The sequence below is a fragment of the Centroberyx affinis genome, unplaced genomic scaffold (assembly GCF_046629955.1).
Source record: "Centroberyx affinis isolate AG114_WGS23_722 - 3 ecotype Tasmania unplaced genomic scaffold, CSIRO-AGI_Caff_v1 ptg001775l_1, whole genome shotgun sequence".
NCBI classification, from domain to species: domain Eukaryota; kingdom Metazoa; phylum Chordata; class Actinopteri; order Beryciformes; family Berycidae; genus Centroberyx; species Centroberyx affinis.
The window spans coordinates 42501-58644 of NW_027280168.1; the positions used below are offsets into that span (position 1 = coordinate 42501).

Consider the following 16144-nt stretch of genomic DNA (forward strand, 5'->3'; position numbering starts at 1 on the left):
GCGGCATGTGATGGTGGTCCTCGCGGTCCCGGCCGCGGGGATGTGAACAGCCGCTCCCCCGGTCACCACGGCGGGCGCGTGGACGACCTGCTGCTGGTGGGCCAGGAGCAGGGGGTTCCCGGTCACCCCGGTCGCCCCTCTCCCCCCTCCTCCTCCCCCTCCTTTACCGTCCCGTTCGTCCCTCTCTCCCGACTGGAAGCGTCTCCGCGAGCGGCGGCTGAACGTCCGGCGCAGAAAGCCCATCATCTTCCCGATCCACAAGGCGAGGAGGTCCGTGTTGCCCGGAAAACAGGACACGGTCGGAGCAACCGGGGTCCTGCTGCCGCCGCCGCCGCTGCTGCCACCTCCTCCCCGGGGCGCGGAGTCACTCAGCAGGCACGGAGGAGACTTCAGGGCTGCCGATCAATCCTCAGGCTGGATGTCGGCAGCAGCGCGGGGACTCCAGCCGCATACTAATGAAACTAACACAGATTTATCACTGAGCCACCAACCAGTTGATTTCCAATCATTCGTCCGGTCTCACGAGAGGACTCACTTACGGAAATACAAGCACCCTCCCCCTGTCCTATCCTCTCCCATGCACCTGCCGCCTGCTCGCTTGCTGTTGCGCACCGAGTCTAAAATCCCGGAGAAATCCCGTCTGACGCTCCGCAGTGGAGACCCCTGTGTCACACGGGCCGGGGAGGAAGGTCGGCGTGCACAGCGGGAAAGTCTACCACCTCTGGACCTCGGTGATCGTTAATTCTTATCCCCACCGGTAACCGAAACTAGTCTACCTCACAGGTAAAAGTCAACCAGCGAAACTGGACAAACAGCATGCTCTGCGCCTGCGTAAAAACACAGCGCAGAACAAACTTTTTTTTCCCCCGGCTGGCCGACCCATCAGTGCCAGTGAACCAGCGCCACCTGTCTGTCATGGGTCCTGACTGAGGAAGAGTTTAGATCAGTGGGTCCCAACGTGTGGTCCAGGGCGCTCCATGCGGTCCTTGATGGGGTTTCAGGGGTCCCCAGCAAAATGCGGATTACTTTGATGTCACGGTTATTTAATTCACTACAAGTTGGCACAAGGAGAAAACGGTTTCTGACTTTCTGATCAGAGGTTTAATTCTCTGTACTGTTATCCCCCCCAGATACAGTAGACAGACAACACAAATCTTCACAGATGGGACAAAAGTTTTAACAAATGGAGGTTTGTGGTCTAAAGCGCATCAATATCGTGTCCTTGATGTGAAAATGCTTGATTGATCTAGTTTTTTTTGAGTGGAGGTGGCCTGGTGGGACACTTTACCCTTCCTTCCCATATTTCAGTGGTAATTAACTCATAAATGGGTTTACTGTAAATACTTAGAAAAAGAGATGGTCTGCTCTATATGCCTGCATAATATACCCTTATGAAAAACACCTACAGTAACACTATAATAATAATGATACTATACAAATATTAGGCAAAATTAAAAAATAATAGCCTATAAGAATATTATAGTAATAATATAAAAATAGTCCCCACAGGAATATTATAGTGATTTTTGGTTAAGATATCTTCCACTACACCAATAGTTAAACATAATAAGACAGTTAGGGCTGATATGTGATGCAGAGACAATGTCATTGATGGGATGTCAGGTCCAAAGAGACACTTGGCTTCAGGTTTGTCATTTGACAAGAAAGCGGAGTGAAAAGACTTGTAGTGCATTAGGACTCCACCATGTGCAGTGTCATGCTTTCACAGTATCCCAACATAAAGTGTCACATCCTCATGCATTATTATCATAATGACATTGTTTTAATTGATAACACTGAAAGTAAAGGACTAGCATTCACTACCAGAAGAGCAGACAGAAAGCAGACACGTCAGTATAAATCAGTGTATTTATTCAGTGTCTTAATAATTTAATAGTGATTGGGAGAACAGTAGGTTCGGCGCTTCTCCGGCAGCCTGCATGCGGTGCAGCAGCTGCAGTGACCTTATCTGCTGTTGTGATCTAAAGCCTGTCTCGCTCTCCGTCTCAGGACACACACAGATAAACTACAGATAATAACGATCCTGGCCCAGTTCTGTTGCCCTGCTTGATCCGCCAACTGGGAGACGTCAGTCTAAGGCACGGCTCTGCGGAGGGCTACATAGCTTAGTGGTAAGTGGAGGCATCAGTCCCGGGTGGCCTCTCAGACAGAAAGTAGCAGCTCACATCAGTCTTATATCAGTCTCTATGGAGACCACAGCCTTTACAAGGTTAACGCACTATCAGCAAAAAACTAAGGCCAGCTAGGTGCAAGATTCACATTCTTATATTGAATCTAGGCTATACAGATCGCAGAGGGCTGTGCTCTGTAGCTAGTTATAGTCTCATTATCCAGTCTGTATATTGGTCCCATAGGAGTGATTGTGTGGATCTCTTATAGTAATGTAGGTCCTGCTCTGGAAGTTGCCTGCTATGGGATGAGGCTGAACTGGTATGTGTGTGTCTGTTCTGGTCCTGTTGCAATGAGTTCGCAGTGCCGAGCTGGGCTAAGGGGCTGCAGATCCCTCCAGTTTCTCTTTGTAGACTCGCAGTATGGCCTCACACACAAACTGGAACTGACCCTGAAACAAACAACATACGATGTGTTATGAGTAATTTTCAACATGTGAATCCTATGTCATCCATGCCTTGAAAGGAGTTAATACCTCCTCTGATTGTGGTTCAGCATGATTTCCATTGTTCAATCTGCACAAAATCATGACAGTCAAGCGCCTCAAGGACTCTCCCCTATCAAAAGAAGAGTGACAGCGGGAGCCTAGAAGCAGGCTTGTGACTGGAGGGGCGCCAGTTCCCCAGAACTACCTCCTATCAAAGCAATGAGCAACACTTTCCCGTCCCTCAACATCCACCGCTGAGGTGCCTACAGAGCAAGGCATCCAACCTCAAATTGCTCCAGTGGAGCAGTTGAGGCCAACAGTGGAAGATTGTGGTTATCAACTTTCTGTGGATAAATAAAGGTTAGAGATGACATAGGACCCACCGTGGATCAAAAACTGTGGTGTTAGCCTTTAAAGGATATTTCCAGCTAGAATGAATGTTAAGCCCATTTTCCAGCGAGCCCTCTCTCCCTTCTGAAAATTCCTGTGGATTTTTACATGCTATTATCAGAGAAACAGTTATCATGTGACTTGTTTCCCTGCCTCTAGACACCATTCGCTTCCCTTCAACTCCAAATGACATCAAAACCAAATTTGTGAAATGGCAAACTAAGCATAGTAATGTACTCCATGGAGGAAATGTGTGCGTCTAGACATTTTTACTAGGGTTTGCCTAATGAAGCATTAAAAAAAATGTTTTTTTGAATTAATGCGCTTATTCAGAAAGCCTTCATTGGATGAACAGGCCAAAAGTAGGCGTGTGTATGACATTAGGTGAAAATGTAAACATTGTAACAAAGATAGGCAAAACACCATAGCCGTATCATTGGAACAATGTTAGATTCTGGAAATGTAAAAAAATAAATATCTCTCCAAATGCCAACGTGACTAGCTTGGCCAGTTTCACCCAAGACTTTTCACCAGGATCCTCTTTTTGTTTATCCTAAGTCCCGCTTTAGACAGCACTTCTCACCAATCGCTAATGTCCTCCATGGTTACATCCTGCCTTATTTCAAGCCTCTCAGCTCTCAGTTTTTCCACAATGAAACAGACTTTTCCTATGAAACAGATTAGAATAAGGTGCTACGTAAACAAGTTTTATTACTTGACACTGATTGCTTACCTGGTTTTATTTTATTATATTCTATGTACATTTTATTACTATGTTTTAGTCACTTTTTATTCTTGATACGTTATCTTTTTTGTAAAGTGTATTGAAACAACTCTGCACTTTAAATAAACTAGAACTTTACATGTAGATGCACAAATCGGTTGGATCTAATTCTAATAAAAAGCTTGTTTCTCATCCACTGCAAGATCTACAAAATGCCTTCTAGCTACAGGTTACCACAAAAAACAAAAGACAGGAATTTCATAAGGGAGGGACTTCTGGAAAATGGGCTTAACATTCACCATGGTCGGATTTATCCTTTAACAAATAAGAGCTGAGCTATTGAACCTTAATGGCTAGCATAATGCCTTGTTGTATTTCTCTGTACCGTGGTCTGAACCATCATGGCTCGCTGGTCTCTCAGTGTTTTGACAATGTCCAGCGGGAACAGAGGCCGACCCTCATCCAACAGAGTCAGCGCCGTTTCCATAGTGATCAAAACACCTGTCCGTCCGATCCCAGCACTGAAACCAGAATTTAAAACAAACATATAGCGTTGAGTAGAGATTCAAGCACAGTACATGCATGTACTGTTCACATATGCGTTGTGTGTGTGTGCGTGTGTTACCTGCAGTGTACCATAAGTGGCTCATCTCCTCTCCTCCTCTCTCTGACAGAGCTGATGAACAGCAGGAAGTCAGAAGGGTCATCCGGTACGCCGTGGTCCGGCCACGCTACGTACTGGAGGTGTGTGACTGCACGCTCCTCACCCCGCTAAGCATGCACACACACACATACACACACATACACACGAGAGAGAGAGAGAGAGAGAGGGAGAGAATAAAAGCTTATCATTCATTTAAATCTGTAAACATGTAAGCTTGGGGAGAAAGATCATCAACAAGAGGAGACAAACATCGCAGCCCTACAGGTTCACCCACACTGACACTATTCAGTATGTGGGATAGACAAAGAGAAGAGAAAACCACAGAGGGCAGTGGAAAAACAAAGCAGGTGAGGAGAGCAAAACTGGAGGCGACCAGTAGGTGAGACTGAGGTGAGGAAAGAAGGGACACGGGTGGATGAAAACAAACAGGGTGGGGTGGAGAGAGGACAGAGAGAAAAAAGACTAGAGCCGAAAGAAGTGAAGGAGGGGAGGAGAATGGCTGAGTTTAGAGTTTGTAATGGGCACGTGGCCTGGGACTCCATGCAGGGATTAACTCACTCAGCCAGAGGAACAGATGGGCCCACACAGCAGTATCTGTGTATGCATGTGTGTGTGTTCATAGTTCATGCCTCCTTGAGCATTATCTGTTTATTTACCTGTTCGCCATGGAAGCTAATATGGAAAACAGCTCCTTTGATCTGATAATCTGCCACATGAAGGCTTTCAGACTCGCATACACCCAAATAAACTTCTCAATAACGAAACGCTCCGCACGCCAACACACACACCCGCCCACCCACGCATGCACACGCACGTGCCAAAACCCTCATTCACACTCACACAATCACACAGACACACACGCCCACCCACGCACACACACAAACCCACCCACACACACACACCAACCCACCCACACACACGGAAGTGACTGTATGTTGACCGGAGTTAGTTTGATCCAGAGTGGCTGCTGCCTGTGGAGAGCTCTGTTGTGTGACATATGGCGTTAACACAGTACATGCCACTGCAAACATGTAAACAGAAAAGCTCCATGTTGCGTGTCTGTGGCCATGCTTTGCTCATGTTTCACGGGATAAAGAAAGCAGGTGTGATCTTTGGTGCTATGCTGCACTGCGAGGCTGCTACTGTACCTGCGTGTGCGTCAGGGTGAACTGCCGCGTGACATAGGCCAGGTTGCACTCCTCCGAGTGACAGTTCACCCGCAGGTACCCATAATCCCGCACTTCCGGGGGATGCGGCCAGTACTGGTGGCACTTGGTCTGCAAGTGTATGACATCATCAACGAATGACATTACTATTGACATGAGTCATTAGTCAGGACAGAAAACAATATCAGTGCTACATCAGCTGTGTTCCGTTCTCTTGAAATTAAACTCATATTCAACAGCATGGTATGTTCCAGCCAGCAGCCAAGAGTCTGAGTAACACAGACAATTCATCAGGAACAGGATGCAAACTGATTGTCAATTTGTGTGTGTGTGTGTGTGTGTCTGTGTGTGTGTGTGTGTGTGCGTGCAACTGATCCCTAAGTACAGAGCAACTCAGGGCACTTGACGAATATCAGGAAAATGATCACTTAATGAGAGCATCTGGTTACCAAGCAACAGGCAAGCCAAGACAGAGACAGCTTCATTCAATGAGACCTTGATATCTCTCTGCCTCTGTCTCTGTGTGTGGATGTGTCTGCGCCCTCAAATAATGTATCTCATTGACATCCTGCTCACACTTTACATTTGGCAGTTCTGTAGTCTGTGAAAACCCTGTAATTACCCACAACTGTGCCAATTGATTATTTTTGTGTGTAAACAACACCACCACCGAACCTTGTAATTACAGTAATCACATATCAAATAAAACATGAAGCAGCATGCAATAATCTGCTAGTAATGCTGCTGCTATAATAATCGCTGCGTTAAGGCATCGCTGATATGGAGCTGCATAATTTTAAGCCTTTTCACTGGCTGTTTACTTATTTCCACTCATAGTAAATGTGTGTGTTTATGGTGTGATCGTATGCACGTGTTTAAGTATGTATACCCGTCCCCTCTCTGTGAGAGTAGTAAGCATGATGATGGTGTGTGTCTGTTGCTCCCAAACGCTCTGCCAAAAGTGAGTGCAGGTCTGTGGCAATGGACCCTGAGCCGCAACGTAACGTAAACACACACCAGACACTGGGGGCGCCACCTAAGAGACGGACAAATGAACACACACACAGACACACACACACGTACCACACAGAGGGTGAGTTTACATAACATGTCAGACAGGGACAAGACGCACACAATTCCACATCAATGCGTACAGACCGTGATGTGGCTGGCGTTAATGTAGTCCTCCTGGTCCTGTAGCACGACTCTGGAAATATCATCTGAAAGGAGAGGGGAGGGAGGGGGGGGGCAGGGTTAGGGTTATAGCAGAGCTGTCGACGCACCACAGGCTCGGTCAATTAAATTTCATGAGGCACCACGGCAGTGAGTGCTAGACCAAGGTTAGACAAGGTAGCACAGAGCTTGGGGGGGTGTATCGGGGGGGACACAGGAGAAAGAAGAGGAGAAAGAGAGACATAGACAGACAGACAGACAGCAGTACTCACAAGGTAAAACATCCTTGTATCTATTCTTGTCCATGTTCTCAGGGAGCCGAGCACAGGCTAGTGAAAGGCCAGGTTTCCTCCTGTACAGATTCTAAACACACACACACACACACACACACACACAGACACACACAGACACACACAGACACACACAGACACACACAGACATATTATACACAAACTCCAGGCCAGGCTAATCTAGGCATCTTTGTTATAGAGGGTCAGGAAACCAGTCCAAGTCTAGCAGATTAGGGCCAACATCTGTCCCAAAACCAGCACTTAAAAGGCATCATTACGATCGCCAAATAAGTGGGTGGGACGTACTAAATCCTGCTTAAAGTATTAAGATAAATACAGCCATTTGTGATTTTGGTCTACTTATACAGAAACTGTTAAATACCCAATGCTCTGTTTAGCTCCCACCTGCATATTAAATACCTCAAAATGGAAGGAGAGTGTGCCTGACTGGATTCCTCTCTCCAGCTGTCTCATTGATTCCTCCAGTGTAGTGACCCGCTCTGACTGGCCAGGTGACTGCGGCTTGTCTGCCTGCGATTGGCTACTGAGTGAGAGGGCGGGTGGAAACTGCAGCAGGGGCGCCACCTTCCCAGGACCTGGAATACAAGGATGTTCCAGACTATAATACAGATTCACAGAAACACATGACATATACACATGCAGTTTCACATGCAGTCACTCGCTCTTTCTCTCCCTCTCTCTTTCTCACACATACACACACACACACACACCTTTACGTCTGATGAGCAAGGCCAGCTCTCTGGAGTGTGACTCTCTGCTGGCTCGTATGAACATGACAACCTGGTCATGTGTGTGTTCGGAAATGTCTCGACCATTGATGAGGACCAACAGGTCTCCCTCCAGGAGTTTGGGCTCACATCGACCTGCCTGCAAACACACACGGTCCTTTACACTTGAAATATCCACTCGTGAGCCATGTAATCCGATCCATCCATCAGTCTGTCCATCCTTTAGTCCATGTATCAATCTGTCAAACCATCCATCTGTCTATTTATCTATCCATCAGTCCATCCGACCATCAGACCACCCACTCATCCATCTGTCCATCCTGTGTTTACATTTTATCACACAGTAATTTTGACAAAACACAGATAGTCAAAACACAAACACATCTAAGTCTGTTCTTACCGGGGAGTCGGGCTTAACGTGGGATATGGCAAGAGGCATCTTCTGATCCACCCCACCCTAGGAGGAGTTAGGAAAAATGAAATGTACCAAGAGTGGAGGGGAGACAATGTGTGTGTGTGTGTTTGGGTGTGTAAGGGAAAGAGCGCGCAAGGGAGAGAGAGACTCACTTTAACATTGAAGCCAAACTTGCCCTCATGATCGGGGGAAATGCGTATTAGCAGCAGGTCACCATCGCCGAGAGCGCCGCCCTGCATAGACACAAGCACTCAGAATCAAGGTACCCACACACACATACATGTACACAGACAGTTACTTAGGGTGGATGATTAGATAACTGACCCTGTTCCAGTCATGTGAACTGTGATCACCATCCTCCTCTCCTGTGCTGATGTCATCAATATGCGACAAAGTCTCCTCCTGCCCTTGGCTCTGTGTGCCAGACAGGCTGATATGGACAAAGATAACAATACGTAGTTAGATAGATGAGGGAGAGATGGCCTAAGAAGTAGATAAACACCATTTCCATTCTAACCGATACTAACTTATGTGGCGAAGCGTCTCCCTCACTGTCCTTGCTGCTGCTGACAGAGGCCCTGTATGTGTAGAAGACATCCTCCCCTTCTGACATGTCTTTCAGATCATTGGTCAGCTCCACTGAAGATGGGCGGGGTTTACGGATGCCATGGCGAACTCGAGGACTTCGCCTACCAGAGACAAAACAGCAGTCAGGATAGTTTTGCTCAAAACACAGTAAGTTAAAGGTTTTAAAGGAATAGTTCCCCCCCAAAAAATGTTAATGTTGTCATTATTTCCTCACCCTCATGTCAGTCGAAACAGTGAGTTAGGTAGTGCAGCTCAATGTCACCCTTCTCCAAAACAGTCGAAATTAAAAGGAACTGGTTCTTTACAGTTCCAAAAAGGGGTCATAAAAAATGACCATAAAACTACTTCAATCAGCTTGTGCAGCATAATCCAAGTGTTCTGATGTCAAATGACTGCACTGTTAGTCTAAAATAGCTTTTGTATTTAGTGCAAGTCTTCACTAAAACCGTTGTTTTCGAAAGCGTTCATGCTTGTGCACACCCACACATAGCATGTTCACACTCTACTCTGGATTAATTTTATGGTAATTTAAAGAACCAGTTCCTGCTCACTTCAACTATTTTGGAGAAGACTGATATGGAGCTGCGCTAGCTAACTCGCTGTTTTTCAGTATGCAGACATGCAAACTTCACCGGTGATTCGAGTAACATGAGTGTGAGTAAATGACAAAATTTACTATTCCTTTAACCAATGAGCGAACACAAACTGAGTTCAGGAAAGACAAGCTGGTGCTCGATTTATGTCTGAGCACAGCTGAGGTCTTAAGCAAAACATGTAGTCACTTATAGCATCTCTTGCCATGGCTGGGGTTGCTGCTGCGGGTCGTACCAGTTGGGTGTGGTTGGGGGGGATCTGGAGGGCAGACTCTTGGTCTCAAGATACTCTGATGAAATCGACCTCTGCAGGACTGGGTTCCACACCATCCCACCCACCACACGCCGGCACACCGGACCACTGCAGATTAAGAAGGAATATAGACAGATAAATTGTAAACTTTCAGTATTTATTATAAGCCTGTGTGTGTGTGTATGTGTGCATGCTCACCTCTCTGTTTTGCTGTTGCCCAGGCCCAGGTGCTGTGTGAGCAGCTTGCTGTAGGACTGAACTGTGCTGTTTGTTTGTTTGTGTTTGGGGCTCCTGGCAGTCCGGCTGGAGCTAAAGAAGGAGTGATGATCCACGCAGGACCTCCACAGGTTCTTACAGGTCTTGGGGCAGGGCAGAGCCAGGGACACCACACAGTCCTGGGTCTCCCCCTGCAACACACAGTCGAAAATATGTTTTATGCAAATTTCTTGAGGCATGCTGAATTATTAATATGATATCCACATTTGAATCCAACACATCATCTCTGCTGTGCACCTGAAGAAATGGCAACAGAGGTAACTCGTATACTATCAAAAACCAATGGCAGAGGGACTCACATGTTTACGTTTGAGATGGATGAGAAAGCGTTTCCTCTTAAAGGAGATCTTGATGATGTTTCCCCTGCATGGGAAAAGGGCAGATTGTTAAAGTCAGAAAATAAGGGTCAGAACAAACCATCGAAACAGGAGCATCATCACTCACCAGGGGAAGAAACTGGAACAAATCATATTGCAGAATACTGCAACACCACTTGAGGCCAAACCCACCAACAGGGGGGCATTGTTGGGGTCCTGAGAGAGAGGGGAGGGGGTACAGGAAAGTGGGAGAGACCGACAGAATGTGATAAATGAAAGGAATGAAATGAGGATGCGGAGGAAGTTAAACTAGAACGAGAGACAATAAATGAAAGATAAACCCAGAGAGACGGCTACCATGGCAGCATGCAGCTCCACTCCATACAGCTCCAGTGTTCGTGCCGTGTTGAGGAAGCACAGCTCCGCCTCACTCTGCTTCAGCCCTCTGGGAACACACACACACGCACACACACACACACACACACACACAGAAACACACACAGAGCCACAGAGGGTCAAGAACAGCAACAAAGAATCTGCTCAACAACAAACAAGCTGTTTCTGAGTGGCAGTTTGAAGGACAAAGATTTGTTTGCAGTACTTGTGCTGCGGATGCAGATCCTCCACTCTGGACAGGAAGTCATCATCCTGCTCAGGGAGGAAGTGGCACTTAGACAGGTATCCAGGGAGTCGGGCTGGGCAGTGATCCCCCAGCTCCGCTACAGGGGAGGGAGAGAGACTCTGAGTTACTACACAGAAACACATAAGCAGAGCCGCACAGCCAGACACACTGATGTCTGGGGGAATATAAGAGGGATACAGTTCATTGTGAGCTTCCCCTACAGGAGCAATTACTCACATTGTTACAATTAAGTCGTTAATCATTTGTTTCTCTAGAAAGAGACGGGAAGCTGACTTACACTGAACAGCGTAAGAGGCCAGCACTACAGCTGCACTCAGCGGGCACTGCAACCTGCAATCAGATGCTATGATTACGCACTGCAACAGCGATACCACTGATGGAAACTGTGCACAAGGGGATAGGTGTTTGTGCATGTGTTTGCATGTGTGTGTGTGTGTGTGTGTGCGTGCATGCATGAATATGTTCCCATGGTAGCCTACTTACCTTCCCTCTCTGATGTCACTCCTGATCTGGAGGAAGTACAGGTGCCTGCACAGACGAGACAAGAGGAACTTAAACAGCCCACTCCCACATTATCAGTATGTCAGAATCTTCTTATTTTTACTTATTTGTATTTTTATGACTTTCCTTAACAGCTGCTACTGTATCATACAAGCAGGAATATCTTTCTTGCCCTGGGATTAAGCCAACTATTGATAATGTATTGTAAAATGTCAAAATTACATAGACATTGATGGGAAAATCAGACATTTTTTCCATAATTCCTGAGAAAAAGACTTTTCTGAGATATTAAGTTTCTACAAATCAATTACTGATGATATATAACCACTACAAAAACACTCACCTAAAGCACACACACTCACCTTGTCTGTTCATGCTGCAGGGAGTTGGGATCAGAGATGAAGAATCGTACTCTGAAGTTCAGATAGAAGGGGGAGAGAAGGCCTGCAGAGAGATGTCATTTTATCAAAAATAGCATACATCCATGATCACATTCAAGATCAAAGTAATCCAGCGCACACCAGGATTGTTCAAATCAACTTTTTTAGTTTAATTCATATAAAATATTGGGGCGAACCAATATTTGTTATGAATTAAACTAAAAAAGTCGATTTGAACAATCCCGGTGTGCGCTGGATTACTTTGATCTTGAATGTTGTACTGTTCCTGCTCTAGCTGCACCCTGGATGAGTAGCACGGCTGTGCACAAGGGCACCCATAGTTTTTCATCCATGATCACAAGTTCACCTCAATCTCCTAAGACCTCTCTCCTGCACCTCGACATCTCCTCACAAGAAATGTATTAAAGTACAACTCAAAATCTTCTACAGTTAGAGACAGCACAAGTCAGATACCTTTCATCTGCTTCTTCAAAGGTTTCTCAGGCTCCAACCATCTCTGAAGGAGAAAAAAGGAGTTCATCAAGCACAAGGCATAACTGGGGTTAAACAGCGTAAGTATAACCTGTGGTTATCTTCAGATAAACAGCCAGCAGTGCAGTACGTTACAATCTCAGCCCAAATGTGCAGCGGATGAACAGTCGGCTCACAGGAGAGTGTGTGTTGGAAGCTGCTGTGATGGAAGCGAGGCCCGTGCTGGACTCTCTGAGCTGCAGACTGAAAAGCTGCCTCTCTAGCAGGCCCAGCTGGTCGCACACCAGGTCCAACAGAACCGCACCTTCATCCTGCTTCTGGAAGGAGGGAACAACACACTGAATTATTGACAATCACACTACCAAGTTTAAAACTTAGTCTGACGTCTGCTTATGTGCACATGTACATATACACATCAATAATGCTTACTGCATACATGATAAACACAGTGTGACACAAACAGTTTCATATTGGATATTCATATTATATTCATATTCATATTATAACTATCCTTGGTTCACATAAAGATGCTGCACAGCTGCTGTCCTAGAAAGCAATATTGTGACTTCCTTTCAGCGTGTGTACGTTTTCATGTGTGTGCTTGTGTTTGTGTGCTGATCCAAGGTTGCGTACGACATGATATGATATGCTGAAGATGTGAAAGGCTCCCAAGTGTGAAAAGCGCTGTATGCTGCAGAAGGTGAGTGAGTCCTTCAAACCAAGGTCACAGCGTTGAGCAAGAGAGGCAGATCAATGGAAATAGGAAAGAGGAGTCTGTCGCTACATCACACACTGACACTACAATCATTAGCACAGCACAGAGACAGATAGGAGCAACATACGATCTCCTCAACGAGGGAAAGGGAGGTATGTGTGTGTGTGTGTGTGTGTGTGTGTGTGTTACGCACGCTGACTCTGAAGGTCTGGATGGTGCCGTCCAGCAGCTGAACCAGGCAGAGTAGGTCCGGTTTTGGCATGTCTGTTACCACGGTAACGCGGCCTCCCTCCTAAGACAAACACCCTGCCCTTAGCTCGTCACTGAGTGGGGACCTGGAAACACGCACACACACACACACACACACACACACCCACAGCGTCAGATGTTTCCAAGCTGTTGTCTTCCAAGGAAAGCACCTCCCTCATGATGACATTGTACGGTGAGTAATATATGAGCTGGATTGGAGTATCAGGCTGCAGTGAGTAATGCGACATGAATGTGAAGGAGTGACTGTGTGAGGAGTGTGTCTGTCTGTGTGTGTGTGTGTTTGTGTAATCCATTATTATTTGGCCTGGGTCTGAACATGTCCCTTCTCTCTCCCTGCTGTTCTCCCTCTGTGTCTCTCCGCCTTATGCAGGCAGCTGAATGATAAGAATGTTAAATATTCTCAGAGTTGAACACGCCCATCCACAGCGCCACAGCAGATCTCAGACCTGCCACTGGATGCAATGCACGCTGCATGCACACAAATACACACACACACACACAGCCAATAAGTTACCCATGCTTTAAGAATATATATGTGTGTGTGCGTGTGTGCATTCGTATGTGCATGCCTGCCTGTGTGTGTGTACGTACATGTGTTCTGTCTTGGGTTTTCAGGTGAACAATTAATGGATCCAGGCCCGACTTGTCTCAGACTCTTTCTAAAACACACACAAGTTTTTGAGTTAATGTTTGAACACAGTGACACACTCAGAATATATTAAAACAGAGCCGCTCTCAGTTTGATGACTTGTTTTCCATAATAACCCCTCTCACACATACAGGCCAAACCACTCATGAATTTACAAGGAAAGGCTGTTTTTGAAAGTAGAATTATGATGTAGGATTGGATTTAAATGAATGTTTTGCTGCTTTGCATCTATTTGTTATGTTATCCCCCCCCCTATATGAATTGACTACAGAAGAATAAACTAAAGCTATGATTTGTGTTTGTTTGTGTCAGAATTTATCATTTTATTCATAATGTAAGCGTTATAAGCGCGAATCGAGAGTTAAATTTATTGCACAATTAGTTCAAAACAACACCTAACGTAGAGGGTCAGCCTCGCGCCTATAGCCTCGCCTCGCCTACTTTACCAAACGTACACAGAGGAATTAGCAAGGCCTGTCTCTAAGTATCGTCGGGCCCATTTTCTGATAGCTGACTGTCCCAGCCTGTCGATAATGAACTCTGCGGTGACCTCCCTGTACTTTGAGCCGCAGCACGAACAAGGAACCTGTTGACAACCCGAACTTATCTACAGCTACACCCAAAAAGGAGGAACACACCATTCGCAAACTTTCCTCCAACCCCGATTCCTACAACTTGACCAAGTGGATGTTTTGGAAGGAAAAGACGAAGCTTTAAAAGGAAGATGCGTTACTACCTCAGTCGTCCAGCTTCAGAGACGGGTCATTTCCCTGATAGTCGAGCCGTTGTCCGGTGTGAAAGCCTCGGGACGGGGCGCGTCAGACGGGCCAGGTATAGTTAGGTAAATATCCGGGACAAGTTTCTCTCATCCCTGGCTGCGGTGATCCCGCGCGGCCCCGCCCCTTCGCCGCGCGCGCTCCCGAGCTCTTAGCTGGGATGCGCGCTTCCGGGGCCCGTGAAGCATGGAGAGAGAGAGAGAGAGACGTGGTTCCCAAACATTTTCATGTCAGGGACGCACCAAAGCAGGTAGACCCCGGAACTCCATTGGATAAGATGTTTTTTGTTATGGTTTAGTATGGAATTGCATCAATGCCCAAGCTGTAGGTGGAGTGATAACCACAGCTGAAAATGAAACCTAAAATCAAAATCATCAAGTTCAATTTCATTGTGCTATAACGTCTAGTTATTGAAATAATAACTGGACCCCAAGTTGGGAAACACTGGTATAGAGCAGGGGGCCCAGGCCGGAATTTGGGACCCACTTGGTGATCAAATGGTGGCACTATTGATAGGTGTGAGAAAAATTATTGGAGCTGATGGACACTCTAAACCAATAAAAGAACCGTTAACCTTTTTAACGTTAAAAGATTATAGCTAAAAGGCAAGAGTAGCGAATGGAGGTTTGGCCCAGCCTTGAGTCAGTTTAGCTTATGTGAAAAAGTGGAAATATGGAAAATCAGCTTCAAAGCAGGCAAAGCAATAACAGGCCAATATGGAAAAGAAGCTTGTCATTAGGCCTTTGGTGCTGCATTGATGTGATTAGGATAGATCATTGGGTGACAACAGGCTGATGCCAGTATGCGTTTTTCTGTCCATTTTTATGAGGAAAGATTTATTTAAAAAAAAAAAAATAGGTATATATATATATATATATATATATATATATATATATATAATGGTGCCAGACTGCTCCACTGATTCCTCTGGTTTGCTGTCACCATCTACAGGACAGATGCAGTACTGCTGCAGTCATGTACGTGTCCCGCATGGAAAATCAAATGGGATGTATTCCTAACAAATTCAAGGTATTACATGTTACACAGCCTGCATTAACACACTACAGTCCTCTCATTTCAAGTGGAGACAACAACAGCCTTTCATGTATTTGTTTGTTTTAGTTATTTACTAGCCTGGGACTTTTTTGGGCTGTGAAACAGGTTTGAAACCAGATTTTTTTAAGCCAGCATTTCTAAAGTCTACCAAAAATGTTATGTGGTTGCACTACCAGATGTCTGATTGTATTTAAACAAGTATGAATAAAGCACATGACATTCATAGGTGTGCACAGGGGGGGAATGCCCTGCACTGTTGTCCTAGCCTCTTCAGATTGAAACAGTGAGACAGAGTTTCTAAAGGGGCATTTCTAACAGTGATCACCTGAGGAGTTATAAGCTAAAGGGGCAGATAACCGGTCTGAAGGGCATTTATACCACAGTATTTCCATTATCTTGAGGCTCTTCAAACCTGACACAAATGCATTAGGCTACCTTATGCATTAT

General features: G+C 45.8%; 2 protein-coding genes across 6 annotated transcripts in view; both read right to left on the reverse strand.

Moving 5' to 3' along the window:
• epb41l4b (erythrocyte membrane protein band 4.1 like 4B) overlaps nucleotides 1-784 on the reverse strand; it is a 15409-nt gene extending 14625 nt beyond the window's left edge. For both annotated transcript variants that reach the window (XM_071529207.1, XM_071529206.1), the window contains exon 1: nucleotides 1-784. This exon is cut by the window's left edge and continues 42 nt beyond it. In XM_071529207.1, coding sequence (XP_071385308.1) covers nucleotides 1-246 — 246 coding nt within the window. In that variant the 5' untranslated portion in view covers nucleotides 247-784.
• Nucleotides 785-1867: 1083 nt separating this feature from the next.
• On the reverse strand, nucleotides 1868-14711 carry ptpn3 (protein tyrosine phosphatase non-receptor type 3). 4 transcript variants are annotated; one of them, XM_071529222.1, is made up of 26 exons: nucleotides 14602-14711; nucleotides 13140-13281; nucleotides 12408-12548; nucleotides 12214-12256; nucleotides 11722-11803; nucleotides 11342-11386; nucleotides 11136-11188; nucleotides 10817-10934; nucleotides 10573-10660; nucleotides 10343-10431; nucleotides 10198-10261; nucleotides 9821-10029; nucleotides 9575-9730; nucleotides 8716-8877; nucleotides 8513-8618; nucleotides 8341-8421; nucleotides 8174-8230; nucleotides 7756-7912; nucleotides 7445-7620; nucleotides 7007-7097; nucleotides 6720-6781; nucleotides 6451-6597; nucleotides 5544-5672; nucleotides 4357-4502; nucleotides 4117-4252; nucleotides 1868-2581 (listed from the first exon to the last, which is right to left on the reverse strand). In XM_071529222.1, exons 2-26 carry the CDS (start codon nucleotides 13206-13208, stop codon nucleotides 2507-2509), a joined length of 2682 nt encoding a protein of 893 aa, XP_071385323.1. In that variant the 5' UTR covers nucleotides 13209-13281; nucleotides 14602-14711; the 3' UTR covers nucleotides 1868-2506. The 4 variants fall into 4 exon arrangements, with proteins under 4 accessions (XP_071385323.1, XP_071385324.1, XP_071385322.1 ...); XM_071529223.1 differs by lacking the exon at nucleotides 14602-14711 and adding an exon at nucleotides 13808-13877 and having other exon boundaries at nucleotides 9605-9730; XM_071529221.1 differs by lacking the exon at nucleotides 14602-14711 and adding an exon at nucleotides 13808-13877.
• Nucleotides 14712-16144: the final 1433 nt, after the last annotated feature.

Coding starts and splice junctions, on each gene's coding strand:
- ptpn3 (XM_071529222.1), bottom strand. CDS start 13,208: ATGCCAAAACCGGACCTACTCTGCCTGGTTCAGCTGCTGGACGGCACC. Junction 8,619..8,715: donor GGAGACGCTTCGCCACATAA/GTTAGTATCGGT, acceptor TGTCCATATCAG/CCTGTCTGGCACACAGAGCC. Junction 7,913..8,173: donor ACGTTAAGCCCGACTCCCCG/GTAAGAACAGAC, acceptor GTGTGTTTGCAG/GCAGGTCGATGTGAGCCCAA.